The 18,383-nt window shown below is 32.9% G+C and overlaps 1 protein-coding gene across 1 annotated transcript; it reads right to left on the minus strand.

Annotated features, from left to right (window-relative positions):
* Positions 1 to 8,321: 8,321 nt before the first annotated feature.
* LOC140439012 (heat shock 70 kDa protein-like) lies at positions 8,322 to 17,749 on the minus strand. The gene is made up of 2 exons (XM_072528644.1): positions 17,727 to 17,749; positions 8,322 to 8,697 (listed from the first exon to the last, which is right to left on the minus strand). Exons 1-2 carry the CDS (start codon positions 17,747 to 17,749, stop codon positions 8,322 to 8,324), a joined length of 399 nt encoding a protein of 132 aa, XP_072384745.1.
* Between the last annotated feature and the right edge of the window lie 634 nt (positions 17,750 to 18,383).

Consider the following 18,383-nt stretch of genomic DNA (forward strand, 5'->3'; position numbering starts at 1 on the left):
TGCATCTGAAGGAGATCATTGAAGACGAGAGGCTCGAAATAATTTGTTGTAAGATTACTGATTAACTAGGGAACTGCTAAGAATCGATAGTGTAGGCTACAAGGAACAAGGATTTGGACAACTCATCATCAGAGAGATAATTATTTTCCATTCGTCAATATTTTTTTTATCAACAATTTTTTCCTTATTGCTTCAGAAAGAATAGAAATATTTATCAGGAGATATAGAACAACAATTTTGATTTGAGATTTTAATTTATGTAGTATATAACATTAATGTTTGAAGGTTCACGTACGTAGAACAAAATTTTGATAATCATTGTATGAGATATTTTTTGTTTAAGATATTTGAGTGTGAATTTTATTTCAATATATAATTTTGTATCATATATGTTTGTTATTCCGGTATTCCTCAGACCTTACCTATCATATGTAAAGTATAGATATTGAAGCACGAATATAACCCTGAGATAAGAGAATTAAATAGTGTGATAAAATCATAATTGCATCATTTAAATAAGTTTAATTAATTAATTAATTAGCTAATTAATTGCTTGGCGTATCTCTGACTTTTAATATCACATTAATATATATATATATATATATATATATATATATATATATATATATATATATATATATATATATATATATATGATTTCTCAGTAATTTGCTTTCTAACGAATATTGCATCTGTACACCATCTTCCACTGCGAAAACCCAGTTGTTCATCTGCTAAACTTATCCTCTGATTTATTAGCACTTATAAAATTTTAGTTGCAATTTTTAGCATAGTATTTAACAACTTTATACCTCTGTAGATTTCTGGCTGTAAATTTTAGATTTTGTAATTGCCGCTATGAATTCCGAAATTTGATTTAACAAACTAAATTAACTAAACAATATCGTCCGAAAAACACGAACAGATTGCAGCGACGATTCTACCCTGTACAATGCAGTTGAAATAGGGGACACTTCTTCGGCTTTTGTTACAATCTGGTCCTGTCAGATGATCTACTTCAATTCGGGCATTATTCGGTCATGATCTCTCCCCGAAATATACTTCGGAATCGGAACAGTAGTGTTAATACCATAATGTGAACGCCGCAACTGTTATTTATACCTAGGGCGTGCCAAATGCTGCATAACAATTGAATGACGATTGCCCCCTAATGCAAACATGTCCGACAGGCCACACTTGTCATCTTGTCGAACAGTTGGAGTTTCGACTGTTTACATTAACGTGTGATAAGCGATCCGGAATTACATTCAGTTTTAAATCAAGTCATTCGGGATTTTTTATTAAAGACTATTAAAGAACAATTATTATTGTAAATTTACATTCAAACATTTTGCTTCAATCCAAATATTCACTATATGCTTTTAATAAAGCATATATAGTGAATATTTTGATTCTTAAGTCCGTGTCGCACGGTCAAAAATTTGATCAAATCCTCTAAAAATAGAGGATCTTCTATTTTTCAAGGTCAGTTTGAACAAACTTTAATTTTGATTGGTCGACAAATATCTAAAGACAAATGACAATCAGCTGTTAGACATAACGTGATGAATTCATTTTCTTTTCTTCTTTGGTTGACAGTGTGTGGTTTATTTGTCTTTATGTTTTGTTATAAAATAAAAATAAAAGTTTAAAATATTTTGGAGCCAGGAACAAAGTTCTACATAATTGATTTATATCCAGAAACTGTTTATATAATGTGAATTATCCACATTATTATAAGAAATCCCTTCAGCCTTTTTATTTTCACTGTGGATAAGAAAAATTTAAATCTTAAATAAAGCATAAGCAACTAATAAATAAGCAAAAAAGACAGTTAATTTCATCAACATACATCAATTTGATCAAACGTGTATAATCGTGTGACAGGTAGATTTTTAAAATTTGAACAAACTGTAATTATGACGTCATTACGTCAGTTTGCTCAGTTTGCTCAAATATTTAACCATCTTGACACGGATTTTATAAAACATTTTACAGTTAAATCTGAAGTTACTGTAGTCGTGAGAGACGAAAATACCACTGAACCTTTAAAAATCATAAGAACAAGCTGAATTTTACTGAGAATGTCAGTCTTGGGACCACAAAAAAGATGCAAAAAAGAGTGCCACTCCTACCACCGGGCTTCCTCCTAAAACCCCCAAAAAATTTTCATACAAGAAATGTAGCTGTAATTTTTTAAATAAAATTTGTATCAACTCGATGATAACTTAATCTTCCGATAGGTGCGCGTACGTGGTACATACGGTCATCTACAGTTCCACCCTTGTATTTGTAAATTTGAGGGAGTGGTGGATGGTGTTTCATATCCATTTTTCTTTTTTAGTAATACTAATTCGTTGTCAAATTTTGTCGCTTGAGGTCGGTTTATCCAAGTAGTTATAAAGACTATCGTATGTGGTACATACGCGCAACCTTTTATATAACTTTTTACTTTTATTGTTTCAAACCATATTATTACGACTATTTCACTAGAGTTGCTTTCATTAGGTCCTCGTAGACACATCGTCTCAGGACCAGCAACTTCATGTCGAGTCATACGTCGCCATGTTACCAAATCCACTGGTAACTTTAACATCATAGAATTTATCACAATATAATGTAAACCAAATTTAAAAAACAAATTTTAACGGGTTTTTACCCACATATTTAGTGGCTCAATACATGTATACCCACCTAGTGCACTGATGATGGAACATGGATTCCGAAAACGTTTTGTGATATAGCCCGATTGGGTCTTTTAAATTATATACCTTTTATAAAGGATTTTTAATAAAATTTTTTGTTATATATGGATACAGCCAAACTAGAGGAATTTAGATTTTTTGTGGATTTCACTAGACTAACTGAGAAAACACCATAGCAACTCCACGTTTCCTACTGACAAAACTCCTTCCTGCCAGTGATTTCTCGGCGACAAAATTATGACAGAGCCGTCACGAAGGTGTCTGGTAATTCTATTGTTGTCAGTTTGACAAACGTCAATAAGGCGTAATCAATTTTGGACAGATATAATAAATAAAGACGAAAAATCAAGATTTGGATGCCAGTCGGGGGAAAAAATAAAAACATTGGTTTCGGAAAATGTCCCATTGAACACGCAGAGGTCCAAAAGCTTTATTTGGACCCAATTTTCGAAGTTCATACGGGTGAGAACTTTTACACTTGAAAGATGTACTACCATAACGGAACTAGCAAAAATTCTTGAGGATTATGCCTCTAACATGAAAAAAGGCAATGGCAAAGAGTCGTCTGTAAAATTAATGTGGAATACCACAGCAAAAATGGTACAAGAAAAATATTTTACGGAGTACGGCATAAAAATCGACCCTTTCACAGATATATCTTTCAAATGTGCACGATTGGCCAGAGATACCAAGCGGAGGTATCTTCAAAGTGTTAAAAAAAAAAAGAAAACTCAGTTCAAAAGCATTATCCACCTATTAAAAATTATTCAAAGCTACGACGATGAAACCCCCGATGAAGCACAAAACATTTTTTTACCTGTAATGTAAACATAGCAAGGAAATAAAGAAGAAAAAAAAATAAAGGGTAGTTAGCCTAGAAAAGAGTAATAATTATTTAAATAATTATTATATATTCCAAATTGAATAAAGGACAAATAATTCGACATAGTTAATGTATACATTTTACATTAAACAAAGAATGAAAACTCGACCTAGTTTAAGTGTATTACACGAGTCTCAAATATCAGGTCGCCACGGTTGTTTAAAAAAAAATCACGTTTAAAAACATAGACCTTCGCTGGAAAAATAACACCACCGTCTGACCCAGTTTAATCACGGAAACTCAGTCAGCAAAAAAAAATAAAAAACTCGACCTTGGTACTGCGATCGGAAATTGAGAATACGGGCTCATAAAAAACGAACGAAGCGGGCCAAGGGCGAGCAGTAAGAACGAGGCACCTGAGAGTGCTCCACGCCAGAAGCATGGGCGATCGAGGCATACGCAGCCCAGTGAGCGTGCTATTGTAACTCGACGGGGTAGAGTACCGTATAAGTGCCGGTATCTGGAGTTTCGAAAGTTCGTGATAGCGCGGTACTTCAACAGACTGATCCTGAATTCCAGTAGGACTGAAGGCGTATTCATTAGCTAGGGCCTAAATACGCGAAGGTAACTAAGATCTATATACTAACCCAAGGAATATATAATAATACGGATTGTCCACCCTTTAATTTCTTGCTTTTGTCTCTTCTCGTCTCCCTTCGCGCCTGATCGAATCATTATTGGTTATAACTGATATCTTGTTATCTTAGTTGTAGTATACAGTCTATTTAATACATTGTAAACTCGAAATTGGGTTTTATTGTTCTTCCCGGCCGTTACGGGTAGAGACTAGAAGAGTTCACATTTTTCGCTTATGCAGTTCTCCGGCTTCTAAAGCAAGCCCATAGACTCAACTCTTTACAGGACCTGAGACCTTGAAGTCCTTAATCCCCTTTTTCCCAAATCTCCCTACCCTCCGTAAGCCGCGAGGGCGAAACCAGTCAGCTCAGACTAGTGGGACCAGTAAGCCTTGCCCCGCTCGTAAGGATAAGTATCCCCTAAGAATTGTAGACGCATCCAAGGATTTTGAGACAGGCGTCTTTTACAATGATGACAGCAGCATTTATTAGAATGGTGACAGTAGGGTTCCCGCGAATATTATAATCGGTGGATCCCCCCAATTATTACATACCTTTGAACTTGCTTGGAGAGGCAATGTGGCCGTAAACTGCAAGATTCACTTTTTTCAAAAGGAATTTGATGTTATGGGAGAAATTACTGGAAAAAAGGGGACCAAAGATTTTATCAGACAAACTCTTACCGTTCACCCCAACTGGAAGGATCGATCTTGGTTCAAAAACTGTCCACTTGGAATCAACACCGTATCAAAGTTTAAAAAAATGTCAGCTGAAAAAATTGGAATAAACACAAAAAAACATAAAATAGCAAACAATTCTCATCGATCTTCAGCTGTGTCAGCCTTGTTCAAGCAAGGAGTTTCTGAAGAGGAGTTAATTAAATTAACGGGTCACTCAAATGCAAGCTCTATAAACCATATCTGCAGCTGGATTCCAGTCACCACCAGAAGTTGATCGAAAATCTCAGAACAACAAATAAAGCTGAACCTTCGAGTTCCCAAATGCTACAGGTCAATAATACACAAAATCATGTTTTGGCAGAAAAGAATGGGCAAACTACTATAGCTTATAATAATTGTACATTTAATATTGTTAATAAATAAATAAAGATTATGTTGATATGGTGCATTAATTGTTTCGTGAAATAGTCTTGTCGAATATCATTCGAGAGAAAATTATTTAGCCGCAAAATTTTCTTTTGGTTTCATTCAAGTTAATGAATATCATTCGAGAGAAAATTATTTACCGGCAAAATTTTCTTCTGGTTTCATTCAAGTTTGTTGCCTTTTGGCAATTTTCGCTTATGAAATTTTGACAAAATCACTCGACTGACGTCTCGTGATTTAACTATCACAATTTAATTCTCCAAGATTGCCAGGCAACAAACTCTTATAATATATTATATCTTATAATATTATAATATACGAGTATATTGCAAAGTTAACTTATTTCACATGTTTAATTCAATTATTACAAAAATGTTCTTTTTTGGAAATAGACATACCAGAAAAAATTATTTTACATTCGATAATCCAGAAGATGCCGAAGCACTTAGAAATATGATTATAAGTATTGATTCGAGTGTTAAAAAAATTTTATAGACGACATTGACATCGAATAAGTTGAGGCTATCCAGGAATGTGAAGAGGAGTCTGAGTCAGAATAAAATGCGAAATCTGGGGGCGAAGATGACACCTACACACGATTTTAAAGAACTATAAATGACATATGTTAGGCATAGTATCATGGTTCTACCTAAAGAAGGGAAATAGATGGATCAGTGTTACTCATTCCATTGATGCATGCGGGATGCGGTTATAAGCTGTAAAACCCCGCACATAGAAAGATTTGGACTGTCTGGACGAGAGTTTGGAAACCAGAAACCACCCTCTTTTGGTTAAATTTGACAAGTTACCTCGATAAAAGTGATAACGGTACACGAAAGTATTTGTTAAGTCAAATTTATCTTTGAAATTCATTAGTTAAAATTACATAAAGCACAATTATTATCCAGCAACATATACATACCTACCCACGTTAAAGGTTAATCTCAAAATCCCCACGTATGTCATAAATCCAGCAACGTAAATAAAAAACGACACAATAGCTAATCTCATATCCATTTACGGATACATAATGAAAACCCTTTTTTCGGTGAAGGGTTGGTTAAAATTTGTATACAGAACAAATAAATATACGCCATGTCCATGTTTGAAATCAAAGATTTAAACCACGAAGGGAACGTTTGGGGTGCTTGATGTTATGAATTACATTACCTACATATTTTGATGCAATTACAAATAATTAATGAGTGCAAAAGGTCAGAAGGATATCTGGCTTGTAGTTTTATTTTTAATACAGCACAAAAAAACTGTAGGGGAAAGGATGAGGTATGAGGAAAAATTTGGTAGATAAAAAATAAATCAAACCTTGAAGGACAAGCGACCAATAGGTCGCAAAATTACGAATTAGTAATAATGTCGTTAATAGTAAAATTAAAAATAGAATAATTAAAATAAGAATTACGCTAGAAATATGTTTATTATATTATTTACAGAAATAAATAGAAGTAGCGGAATCGCCAACAAATCACCTCTTTATAATAATAAAACATAAATGTTCATATAAAATGTTCGCAAAAACGCACAACTGTTTATATTAATTGTTCTTAAAGCTAAATATATGCGATTTATAGAACAAGAAAGTTTATTGTTTGTTGTATATCCAGCAACCCTGTAATTTGTCAGACCGGCATTTATGAAATGGCACAAAACTGTAGATTCCTTTCTGTATAATAATAATAGTCTCCCGTTTTATACCGCTTCGCGGCTTTGGGAGTATAGCAGGGTAGTCTGCTATATCTAGGGCCTACGGTATACAAGGAAGGTAACATGGCCAGTGCTACGCTTCAACCGCCTATTATTACCCCTGGTTTTACCCAAGGTACTCATTTTATTCAGGCTGAGTCGACCTGGGGCCTATAGACATTTTTATAAATGTCTAGTTGTTCTTGCCGGCGGTAGGATTCGAACTCCGGACCACCGGCATGCGAGGCAAGCATCCTACCGCTTGCGCTACGCAGGCCCTAAAAGAATAATTTCATGTACTTACATATTCGATGCACAGACACTGAATTTAATATAGTTAATTAACTATTTAATAAAATAAGTTATTTGAAAATTGCTTCTATTTAAGAAGCGTGAGAACTATAACTTGCTTCTATTTGAAAAGCTGAAAAAAATAAGTCTGACTTGCGTGCTTCTATTTGAGAAGACAAAAACGAAGTAGTGTTAAGTAAGGGTAGTTGGGTTTAAATATTTTGAAATACTGACAGGCGCAGCTGATACGAAACAGCACGAAGAAGGAATGTCGTGCTGATCGCATAGTCTCTAATTTAGTAAGGTATATTATTGCGAATAATTATAATTATTAGAATAATAAACAAACTATTGTAGAAAATATAAATAATTTTCGACAAAAACGCTTTTTTTAATTAAGTATAGAGTGAAGTAGAAAAATTCTTTGTTAGTCGCCAGAGTGTAAAAAGTGTACAACACTATGGTAAATGCAGATTCATTATTTCTCAGACATCATTAGACTTAGACAAGTATGCAAAATGCATATATTACATATTTTATGCAAATATCTGGGGATTTTGCATATTTATACAAAAAGAGCACAAAATGCATAAACGTCAATTTATTTCGAATTGCGGATTTTAAATAACATTTATCTAACCTTGTATAATGGTATGCCTAAGTAACTTGAAATTCCAATGTTCATTTTATTTCAATATTTCAGTCTTCAATATTACCGATAGTACCTATAGATACTACCTAATATTCTTGGTATTGTTGTAACAGGTAACCGATTCTAATCCCATAATAAAAGGGTGTTTCAAAAGTTACGTGGCATAGAAACCAGACTTCATGCGCAAGAAACTATTTAGTGGACTGTAGAAAATATTTATTTTTACATAGGTCGATTGATTACTTTAATTACGCTATACAACAAGTAAATTATACAAATACATACATTTGTATTGATTGCCGGACACTCTCGTTGACCTTGTCCTTGATTTTGTCATCTTGTTCTCTTTGTTGGAGGATTCTGCAATAGCTTTGACGTTTAAGATACCGTTGGCATCAATGTCAAAGATTACTTCGATTTGAGGGACACCACGGGTGCAGGAGGAATGCCGATAAGTTCAAATTTACCCAAGAGGTTGTTGTCCTTGGTCATGGCACGTTCACCGTCATATACCTGAATAAGTACTCCGGGTTGGTTGTCAAAGTAAGTAGTGAACGTAAGAGTTTGCTTGGTGGGAATATTGGTGTTACGTTTGATGAGGGCAGCCATAACACCTCCAGCAGTTTCAATACCCAATGCGAGTGGAGTGGGAGTGACATCAAGCAAGACCAAGTCTTGTACTTCCTCAGACCTATCTCCGTGCAAGATGGCAGCTTGGACGGCTGCATCATAAGCAACAGCTTCGTCGGGATTAATTGATTTGTTTAATTCTTTACCATTTGAACTTGTGCGTGGGGTATGAATAGAATTGTCATTTTGCAAATTATTTTGTTCTCAAAAGTGAAAACTTACGCATCAGTGACTGCCATGCCATCATCGTGTAGTGAAAAAATTAATATAATTGACGCTTTAACGAATGCTACCAATCTCTAGATGCTAAAAAAATTTTTAAAAACAACGTTTTTCAGCAGCAACTTTCATTCATTAAATCAAATTTTAGTTTGCTTCAAAAAACTATTTCTCAATTAGAATCATCAAAATTGTCCTTGGTAGAAAACATAGCCTTGATAAAAGAAATTAGATCAGCTTGTCAAAATATAGGAATACTGGAAAAGATATTTTTCAAAAATTTGAAACAATATTTAAAAAAAAACAATGGTTTTTAGAAGCTTACTGAGGTAACTGACGTTGTTGTTGGTAATTTTTGCGAAGAAATAGATTTAAAACCAAATATTTTGGTGAATTTAAAATATTTTTTTTTTTATTTAATAAAACTCCAACAGGAATCTTATGATTATTGCTATCTGATCACTCACTATGATCAATAAGCAAGTTAGTTCTATATACAAATATTACAAAAAACTTATCTAAGGTTATATTCAGCAATATTCCTTAGGCTCTAATACATTCTAGTACTACTAGGTAACGTGTACACTTTAGCCGCACTTTGCTCTGCTTTTTCACTTTCACTCACTTAAAGCACTAACTCAAACGGTTTCGTTCTCTTAAGTCTTCTTATCTGGTTGGCGTTGTCTAGGAGTTTGATTGCCTCGACATTCACGTGGTTTTAGAGCCTTTGTTCATGAGTCTCGGCAAACTTACTTATTGTCTGGATAACCGTATCCATCTGGAGGTCTCGATGAAGATCACAGTTTCTGAAGTACCATGGAGCGTCAACGATGTTCCTTAATAATTTATTCTGATATCGTTGTATAATTTGAATGTTACTTTCTTTTGTACAGCCCCATAGCTGTATCTCATATGTCCATATCGGTTTAAGGACTTGCTTATATAACAACAATTTGTTATAAGTAGACAGAGTGGATCTTTTTGACAAAATTGACATGAACAGATTTTGTTTTATTCAATTTAATACGCCATCGCCTGGTCCAGATGTTAATTTGTTCAACAGAGTTCTGTAGCATTCTGTAGCATGGTTGCTGCATCCTCGTGGTTTTGTCCTACTGCTGAAATGTATGTGTCGTCTGCAAATGTCGCAATTGTGTTAGGTTCTAATGATGGAATATCGCTGGTATAGAGCAGGTATAGCACTGGCCCCAGGACACTTCCTTGTGGAACTCCAGCTGTAACTTCTCTTAATTCTGAATATACTTCCTCGTATTTAATTCGAAAATATCTGTCAGATATATATGATTCTAGTAGTTCAGAATATTGTTTTGGTAAGTAGCATCTCATGTTATGATATAATCCGTCATGCCAGACTTTGTCAAAAGTCTACGCTACATCGAGGAAAATTGCGAAACAGACTTTTCCTTCTTCTAGAGCTAATTTAAAATATGCTCCTATTATATGCTTTGAAGTTTCTCAATTTACAAATCTACGTACACAGATAGAAGCCATAAGTTTTTATTGGAAAATTTTGAAAAACGTTTGGCCATTTATTGTTTTCATAATTCTAAGGAATAGTATTTTTCTTTTTTACTACTTTTAGTACAATTAATTAGTACTTCTTCTTCTTCAAGTGCCATCTTCGTTCCGAAGGTTGGCGATCATCGGGGCTATACGTATTTTCGAAACTGCTGACCGAAACAATTCGTTGTTTCTACAGCTATACCATTCCCCTAGATTCTTTAGCCAGGAGTTTCGTCTTCTTCCTATGGACCTTTTTCCTGCAATTTTCACTTGCAAAATTATTCGAAGCAGTTCATATCTTTCGCCATTTGTAATGTGTCCCAAGTATTGCAGTTTTCGTTTTTTGATTGTAAATATGACTTCCTTTTCTTTATTCATTCTTCTCAAGACCTCGACATTTGTGACTCTCTCGGTCCATGATATTCTCAGGATTCTTAATTAGTACTAATAATTATTTATATTGTTTTCTAATTATTAAAATAAACATTAATAAATATACCATTATTAAATAATTGTTTCCATTGACAGTATAAATATTTAAAAAAAAACCCTTATTTATTTCATATTTTCTAAAAGAAATGCATATTGTATACATATTTTTTTTTTTTTTACATATTTGCCTATGCCTATTCATCATCATCATTAACTGCGTTACTTAATACCTCAACTGAATAAACTAATTACATAGTTATTAAAGCTAAGTTATAGATTACCACCTGAAAATTAAACACAATAAACAATTCCCTGATATACTGTACACCGATATGTGAAGGCTAGAGTGAGCTAAATATTTGTTTTTCTTTAAAAATGGTTTATTTGAAATAGAATTTATCTATAAATTTAATCAGGTCAAACCTATTAATTAGGAAATAATGTGGCGAAAGCTTGAATATTTGTTTAGTTCTTTTAAACATCTCAATAAGAGAAGGTTTTTATATTTACTACAGATATCATTAGGACCTTTAAAAATAAATTGGCGAATAAATCACAGAATAAATCTTAAAAGAAAAATTATCAGAAGCCGAATGTTAATTAATGAGATAGTTTACAGAGTGTCTTAAATCTGTTTAAATGTTGTCTTAAAACATTTTTAAAAAAATAGACGATCATTTTTAACACTGACTTCTGCGCGTATCAGAAGTGTTATGCAGTAAGTTCTATCCACGAGCTGTGTTTCATATATAGTCAGTCGTATATAGTTCATATTCTCCCTTAAATTCTAGCGAATCAGGAATATGATACCATAAAGCAGCCTATTCGGACCCTTTCTGTATCTGCTGTATACCAGTGATCTCCCTACTGCAACAAAGATTACAGTAGCTATGTTTGCAGACGATACTGCTATTCTATCATCACATGAATACCCAAAAGTGACATTAAGGCAACTAGAAACCTGTCTTAACAAGATTCAGATATGACCGTCGAAATGGTGCATGAAGGAGACTGAATTAAAGTTAACTTATGTAACATTTACACTCCCTAAAGAGACTTTAAAATATTTGAGAATCTACCTGGACAGGAGACTAACATGGCGTAAACATATATTCACAAAACGCAAGCAATTAGGATTAAAGCTAAGCCGTCTATACTGGAGTATTAGCAGAAACTTTAAGTTGTGTCTAGGTAATAAACTACTGGTCTACAAAGCCGTTTTAAAACCAATTTGGACCTACGGCATCCAGCACCTTCCTCCCCCAACAGAGGCCTTCTTCTAATATACTGATCAGTATCTATTTAAGTTTACGTATCTTAATCTGTTAGTGATAAGAGTGTATCAAATTCCATGAAAAGTCTGTAAAGGAGTTTATATTGGTCAAACAAGTCAGCGCCTACATTCTAGAATTAATTCACATAAATATAATAAAAAGACTACAACTGCCCTTACCAAACATGAAAACCAACAAGATCACACTTTCAATTTTGAGCAAACATTTTAAATGTATAACAAAACAAAAAAAAATAGAAATATAGGAATTATTACACATCAGACAGTGTCCCAACGCTGTAAATGACAAACATGATGTGAATTTATTAAATACAATTTGTTTTAACCTTTTGTAACCGACCCTTTTACTAAATACCACAAAAAAAATCAAATAAATTACCTTCTAGTAGACCATGGATAAAGAAATTTATTGATACGTTGACAGTAGAAACAAGCACAGCTAAGATTTTTCAAAATTTTGAAATGTTTTTGTAAAAAATTAGGTTTATATGTTATATTGTTTATTAACTACTGTTACTGAATTACTGTTTGTTGAATTTCTCTCCAATTGAACTAATTTACGTCTTGTGGTAAGTTTTTATTAGTTATTTTGTAAATACTATGATAAAAATAATCGATGAATTTTAGATATACTTTTGATAAAGACATGGAATACCCGTCGAAACTCATGAATAAATAAAAAGCTTTTAATAATATCTAATTCTAAATGTACCTATTCCCAAGAAAGTTTTTTCAAAAAATATAAACTTTGGGTTCAAGAAATTAAATAAACAATATATAAAACATATATATATATATATATATATATATATATATATATATATATATATATATATATATATATATATATATAATATATTCGTTGGGATTAATATTGATTCCCTTCAGTTGCCTGTTGCTAACATGTAATTAATTACCGTGTTTGGTCTGTTTGCATTTCCCATTAGATCGACAATTAGTGATTATTCGAATAATCAAGAAGCCATTCTATTAAAAGTAAAGGGGTGTTGGTAAGTGACAGCATATTAGAAATGTAATTACATGGAACACATGATCGGAAATTTACTTAAAGTTAGTACGGTGTGGATAAAGCTAATATTGAATACTCGTTTTGTTAATAAACACAACGTTTGATGTAGCGAATAGAGTTAAGTTTGAGTTTGATAGCATAGGAAATGTTGTTATTTTAAAGCTGACGGTTAACAAGTACATAAAACTTACAATATTCTCAAATGAAATTACGTTGGAACAAAGTTCCAACGTAATTATATTGAGAAGTCGAATTTTTGAAAAAGTTTACCATTTCCAATACCTTGAGTCAATAATTCTTTTATGTAATTTTGTAAAGAAAATTTTGATTATTCATTCTTTAACTGTATTTCTTTGCTTATCAAACAATCTAAGAGCTCTTTGTACTTTTTGTTACTATTAGGTAATGGTTCTATAATCTTGAATAGTAACTGGCATTTTCTATAACTATGACAGAATTGATCGGCACCAAATATATCATTTGACCAAAATAATTTTTGAAAATATCAGGAGTTTCTTCATGGTAGTCTTTCGTTAGAGTTTGGAACTAATGCTAATAAACAAATCTTAAAAAATACATTCTTTATCTCCGCCAACAGTTTTTTGTGAAGAGGAGGATACCAATGTGAGTAGATCTCCTTTAAAATTGTTCTTAAAATTAAAAATTATTTAAAGACCACTCAATATAATGCTCAATCATTGCATAACTCGTTTCTTGATTTTGAAATACGGCTCAATGATATTTTAGCTGATTGTTTGTGTCGTACTTGTACCTGATGAGATGCATCAGGACTGTCAAGTGTCATGAAGGTGTAGGTATATTAGGGATGACATAAGTTTTAATCTTTTGAATCTTGAAAGCCTCTCCTCGGAACAGCAGTAATTGTAAAGTTAGTATTCTCAAGAGAGTAAAGAAAAATATATATTTCGAAAGTTGATTGTTGATGCCAATTTTTAATTAAAATGCTTTTAAACTTTACTTCAAATGAATAATTATTAAACCTATACTATAATTTGTTCATCCGGCAAAAAACAGGAAATATGCTATCGTAAAAATAAAAATCACTGAATTTGTGTCAGTAACAGTATCTGGAGGTATTTACATGGAAATACGTTCTAAGTGAATTTTTTAAGAACGGTATTGTTTCAAACAGACAAACAGTAGTAGTGTTTTGAGCATAAAACCCTTATAAATAAAGTTGTCAGGAAACAGCAGGAAACAGAACTCGATGGTTGCCCAATTCCAGTAATGAAATATACAATACGGTGGGCGACAGGTAATTCCAATCACAACTACAGTAGCCCAAATCACAACGATAGGACTTTGTGCTACCAGAAACAACGGCAAGACAACTAGGCAGAATTGGCATCAAACTCTACAATAATAAGGGATAATTTAAATTAGCAAGTCAGTTACAGGATAGATAATATGAGTAAATAAACTTACCGGTCAAGTGTAACTGACTCATTTGGGCGCTGATAAATAAGTGGATTAATATTTGAGATATTTCATTAAATTTTCATCTAAGAAGGGGGAATTTCGATGATCATGCAAGTTTAGCCCTAATTATGAATTAGAACAGAGAACCGTTTCGTGTAAAATCGACTTTCTTTTCTTAAAACGATCTACTGCTAGAGAAAACATAACAGTGGGCCATATGAATAACTTAAAAAAGGAACAGAGAATTCATTGTATTGGTTCTAAGTTAAGGGTTAGCGAGTAACTAACACAAACAAGGAAGTAAGTCGTTTCTGCGAAGGCAAGAATGCTATTAACACAATTAGACGCTAATTAGAAATCGAATCACATGCACGTCCCTCTGATTTGTTAGCCATGGGCGGAGCAAAAAAAGTTGGAGGAAATAATTGGGAGATATTTTGAACATGCTTCAACAACAGCAAATCTTTTAAGATATGAATTGGGGAGGGAGGGATATAGAATAGAACAAGTGATGGAATTTAAATATATAGGCATCACACTATCTAGCTACCGATAGCTCGAAACAGAACATGAGTGGAATATCTAGTGAATAGACCAAACAAAGAATTTACAAAACAGTCAGATGGAATGACATCTTATTGATTATCGGTTAAAATTTTTACTTATAATGTGGACAAACTTATTATATGCTTTAATTATTTGGGCTGTTACCCCTTTCTTTATATCCTTGCTTTTGGTTATGTCATTTCTATTTTCAATTATGTCAATTTTTACTTATAATGTGGACAAACTTATTATATGCTTTAATTATTTGGGCTGTTACCCCTTTCTTTATATCCTTGCTTTTGGTTATGTCATTTCTTAACACCCTTTTACTTTGTCTAGTTATATCTAGTGTAATTGTATTAATTTTTCCAGAAAATCGTCTAAAGTGTTAGGCATTTAGGACTGAAAACCCCCAATTTTTTCCAAAAAATCGTCTTAACTGTTAGGCATTTAGGACTGAAAACCCCAAATTCAATAGATTAATGTAGTATGATAAAAATAAAAAAAAGTCGAGAAATATTCACTTAACCAAAAATTATATCCAATCACAATCAAAAATATTCATCAATTAATCAGTAAAAAATATTAATAATAATTATGAAATTAAACTTGTGCAGTCATTTGTGTTAACTAATAAAGTATGTGTGTTTATAAGGAAGTATTGTACAAAAAATAGACAATATGCAAACTCACCTCTTAAACGTATATGTTTGTTGCTGATCTGGCCGCCATGCCACGGTGTATGCTCCGCTTTAGATTCCTCCTATACACCTTCCACATTGACGATAATAATCGCAGTATTAGGACTTTGGTAATAACGTATAACAGTACCTTCATTTCTGTATGTGGTTTAACTTCTCTGCTCTTTATTATAAAGTTGCTGTTGTCCACCCCGTTTTCTTTTGCATCTCCTCCTTTGACGATTTGACGATTTTCTTCCCATTCTTATGCTACGCCAAAACGTTTACTTGGATGAAGACTCCTTAGATTGTTAGTGATTTGGATCGCCATATGATAAAGTAACAACTGTTCGTATAACTCCATAAGAGTGTATACACTATTGTCGTATAAGCCGGTCATGACATCTACAGGGGTTCTCGTCCTCGTGGTACGGGGGGTCGAAAAGATATGTATAAATTTGTTCTTACATCTTTTATTGTTACATTTTTTGTTACACTATTTACAAATTCACGGTTATTGAGCGACCTTTTCAGATCTATTGTGGTCCTTTAGTCCTAGATAACATTCTCTAGCCTGACTCTATTTAAAAAGTCTAATAGCTTCGAGACTGTACCTTCCATGTAGCTATTTGCCGGTGGGTTTTCTTCTCCTAATGGTCTGATGTGACTATTTACTACGAGTAACTAGAATTACATCTGTTTAATTATAATTAACCATTGACTAATGATCTATTATTATTGACCTGGATTCCTGGTCTAGCTACTTTTAAATTAAATCAATCTGTGACGAATCGCCTCATTACTGGGGGAATTTTGGTATTATTATGCTTAGCTTGCCAGGTTCCGCTTTGTTGCAAGGAATGTGTTTTTATAACAGACATGCATATATGCTATAAAATGTATGCCCTATATTTCTAATGGCCCTAATAAAATTTGGTAAGCAACTATTTAGTTTATTAAAGTATTCTTAAATCGTTGTATTAATCTCAATATTCCTAGGGTATATATATTTTATATATCACAATAGAGTCATGTTTACAAAAAAAAGAAGAAGACACTTAGATTTTACATTTGTTGTGACGTGAGAAATGTAAAATGTAATACAATATTTAATTTAAACATGCCACAAGAAAATATTGAGTTAGTTGTCATCTGATGTGGTAGTGATATTATTAGTCACGAATTTAGTGGAAAAAAGTAAATCTAATCAAACAGTTCGAGGGAACGTTCCGCTATAAGCAATGGATTAACACAACACTGCGTATCCAATATGTATAGAGCCAATCCTGCTCGGTTAACACAGAGTAGTTTATAATGCATAGTGAACACTTTGCGATTGTATTGTCGTTGTTCTGAATAATTGAAATTAATTCTTGGCCTTTGGGGATAATTACTCGAGCATTATATACCATTGTTGGTTAGTTCATATAAACGATATTAATCCCATTTCATAAGGACTACTTGAAAGCGACTGAGATGTATTAATATATTAACTGTATAATGACTCCAAGAGTCTTCCGGATCTCTAGTAGTTGGCAAGTGGAGTTAGTATTTTTAAGTTAAGAACGAAATGTCACAAGAACAAAATAGATATGTTGCCAAATTTTAAATATTTTCGGTTAAAAATACACATTCTCTCTCTCTCTCTCTCTCTCTCTCTATATATATATATATATATATATATATATAAATGTTTTGGATGGGTTGGAGTCAGTAAAAGGGGCTATTAGTTAACTATTTTTTATCTCGAGCTTTCAATTGTGTTTACAATTATTATCAAGAGCTGCTAAAAAATACAAAGTTATCCTGTTGAGTACACAGTACTCAACAGGATAATAATAAAAATACTAACGAAAATATTATTCCAATAAAAAATAATTGAAACTACCTTCTATACATTACTATAGGTTTGCATGAAATATACGGAAACATGGAGTTAGAGACAGTCCGGGACCTTCAGGATATTGGGAGCAATAGTAAACGGAATCCTTCCTGACTTCACCATTAGTCCAACATACCTGACATCTTCTTCTTTTTGCATTTCCAGTTTCACCTTTGGAGCAATATTTTGGCAAATGGTATACTTTAAATCTTGGGAAGGATTCTGCAAGTGGTGGCACAAGTAATTTTTCAATGACCCCAAGCCGAAAATCGTACTAATTTAATTTGTTAGAACTATTGCCGTTATATAGAAACCATAAATTTAAGAGCATGATTTGATACATATTTATTTGACACATTTACATATGAATAGCAACTTTCTTATACCAAAAAGAGTTTGATGCTCGGAACTGTGGTTTCTGCTTCACCTGACCTCGTTTATTCGTAGTTTCTTGCAATTCTCCAATAAATTCACTGGATATGGCTCATATCTTCCTACGCTCCTTCCACTTTGTGACACATATGCCTCGAGATTCATACTGGTTGACCACTTGCCTTTTTTTCAATTTTTTTGCTAAAACTTCAGACGCATTTCCTTTTCTATTAACCCTTAGTATGCCCCTAGCATATGTTTGGTTATTCAATAAAGTCTCGGTGAGATTGACCGCTATTATAGAAGTTATCCATGTAGACCGCATGATCATATGGATCATTTCCCATATGAAACAGCAAACTGAAAAACTTCTTTAATTCGTCAACAGTTATATCTTTCCTAGATGCAATTCTTGATTTAA

Source organism: Diabrotica undecimpunctata, chromosome 4 (assembly GCF_040954645.1).
Source record: "Diabrotica undecimpunctata isolate CICGRU chromosome 4, icDiaUnde3, whole genome shotgun sequence".
NCBI lineage: Eukaryota > Metazoa > Arthropoda > Insecta > Coleoptera > Chrysomelidae > Diabrotica > Diabrotica undecimpunctata.

Coding starts and splice junctions, on each gene's coding strand:
- LOC140439012 (XM_072528644.1), bottom strand. CDS start 17,749: ATGCAAAAAGAAGAAGATGTCAG. Junction 8,698..17,726: donor CAAAAAGAAGAAGATGTCAG/GTATGTTGGACT, acceptor CCCACGCACAAG/TTCAAATGGTAAAGAATTAA.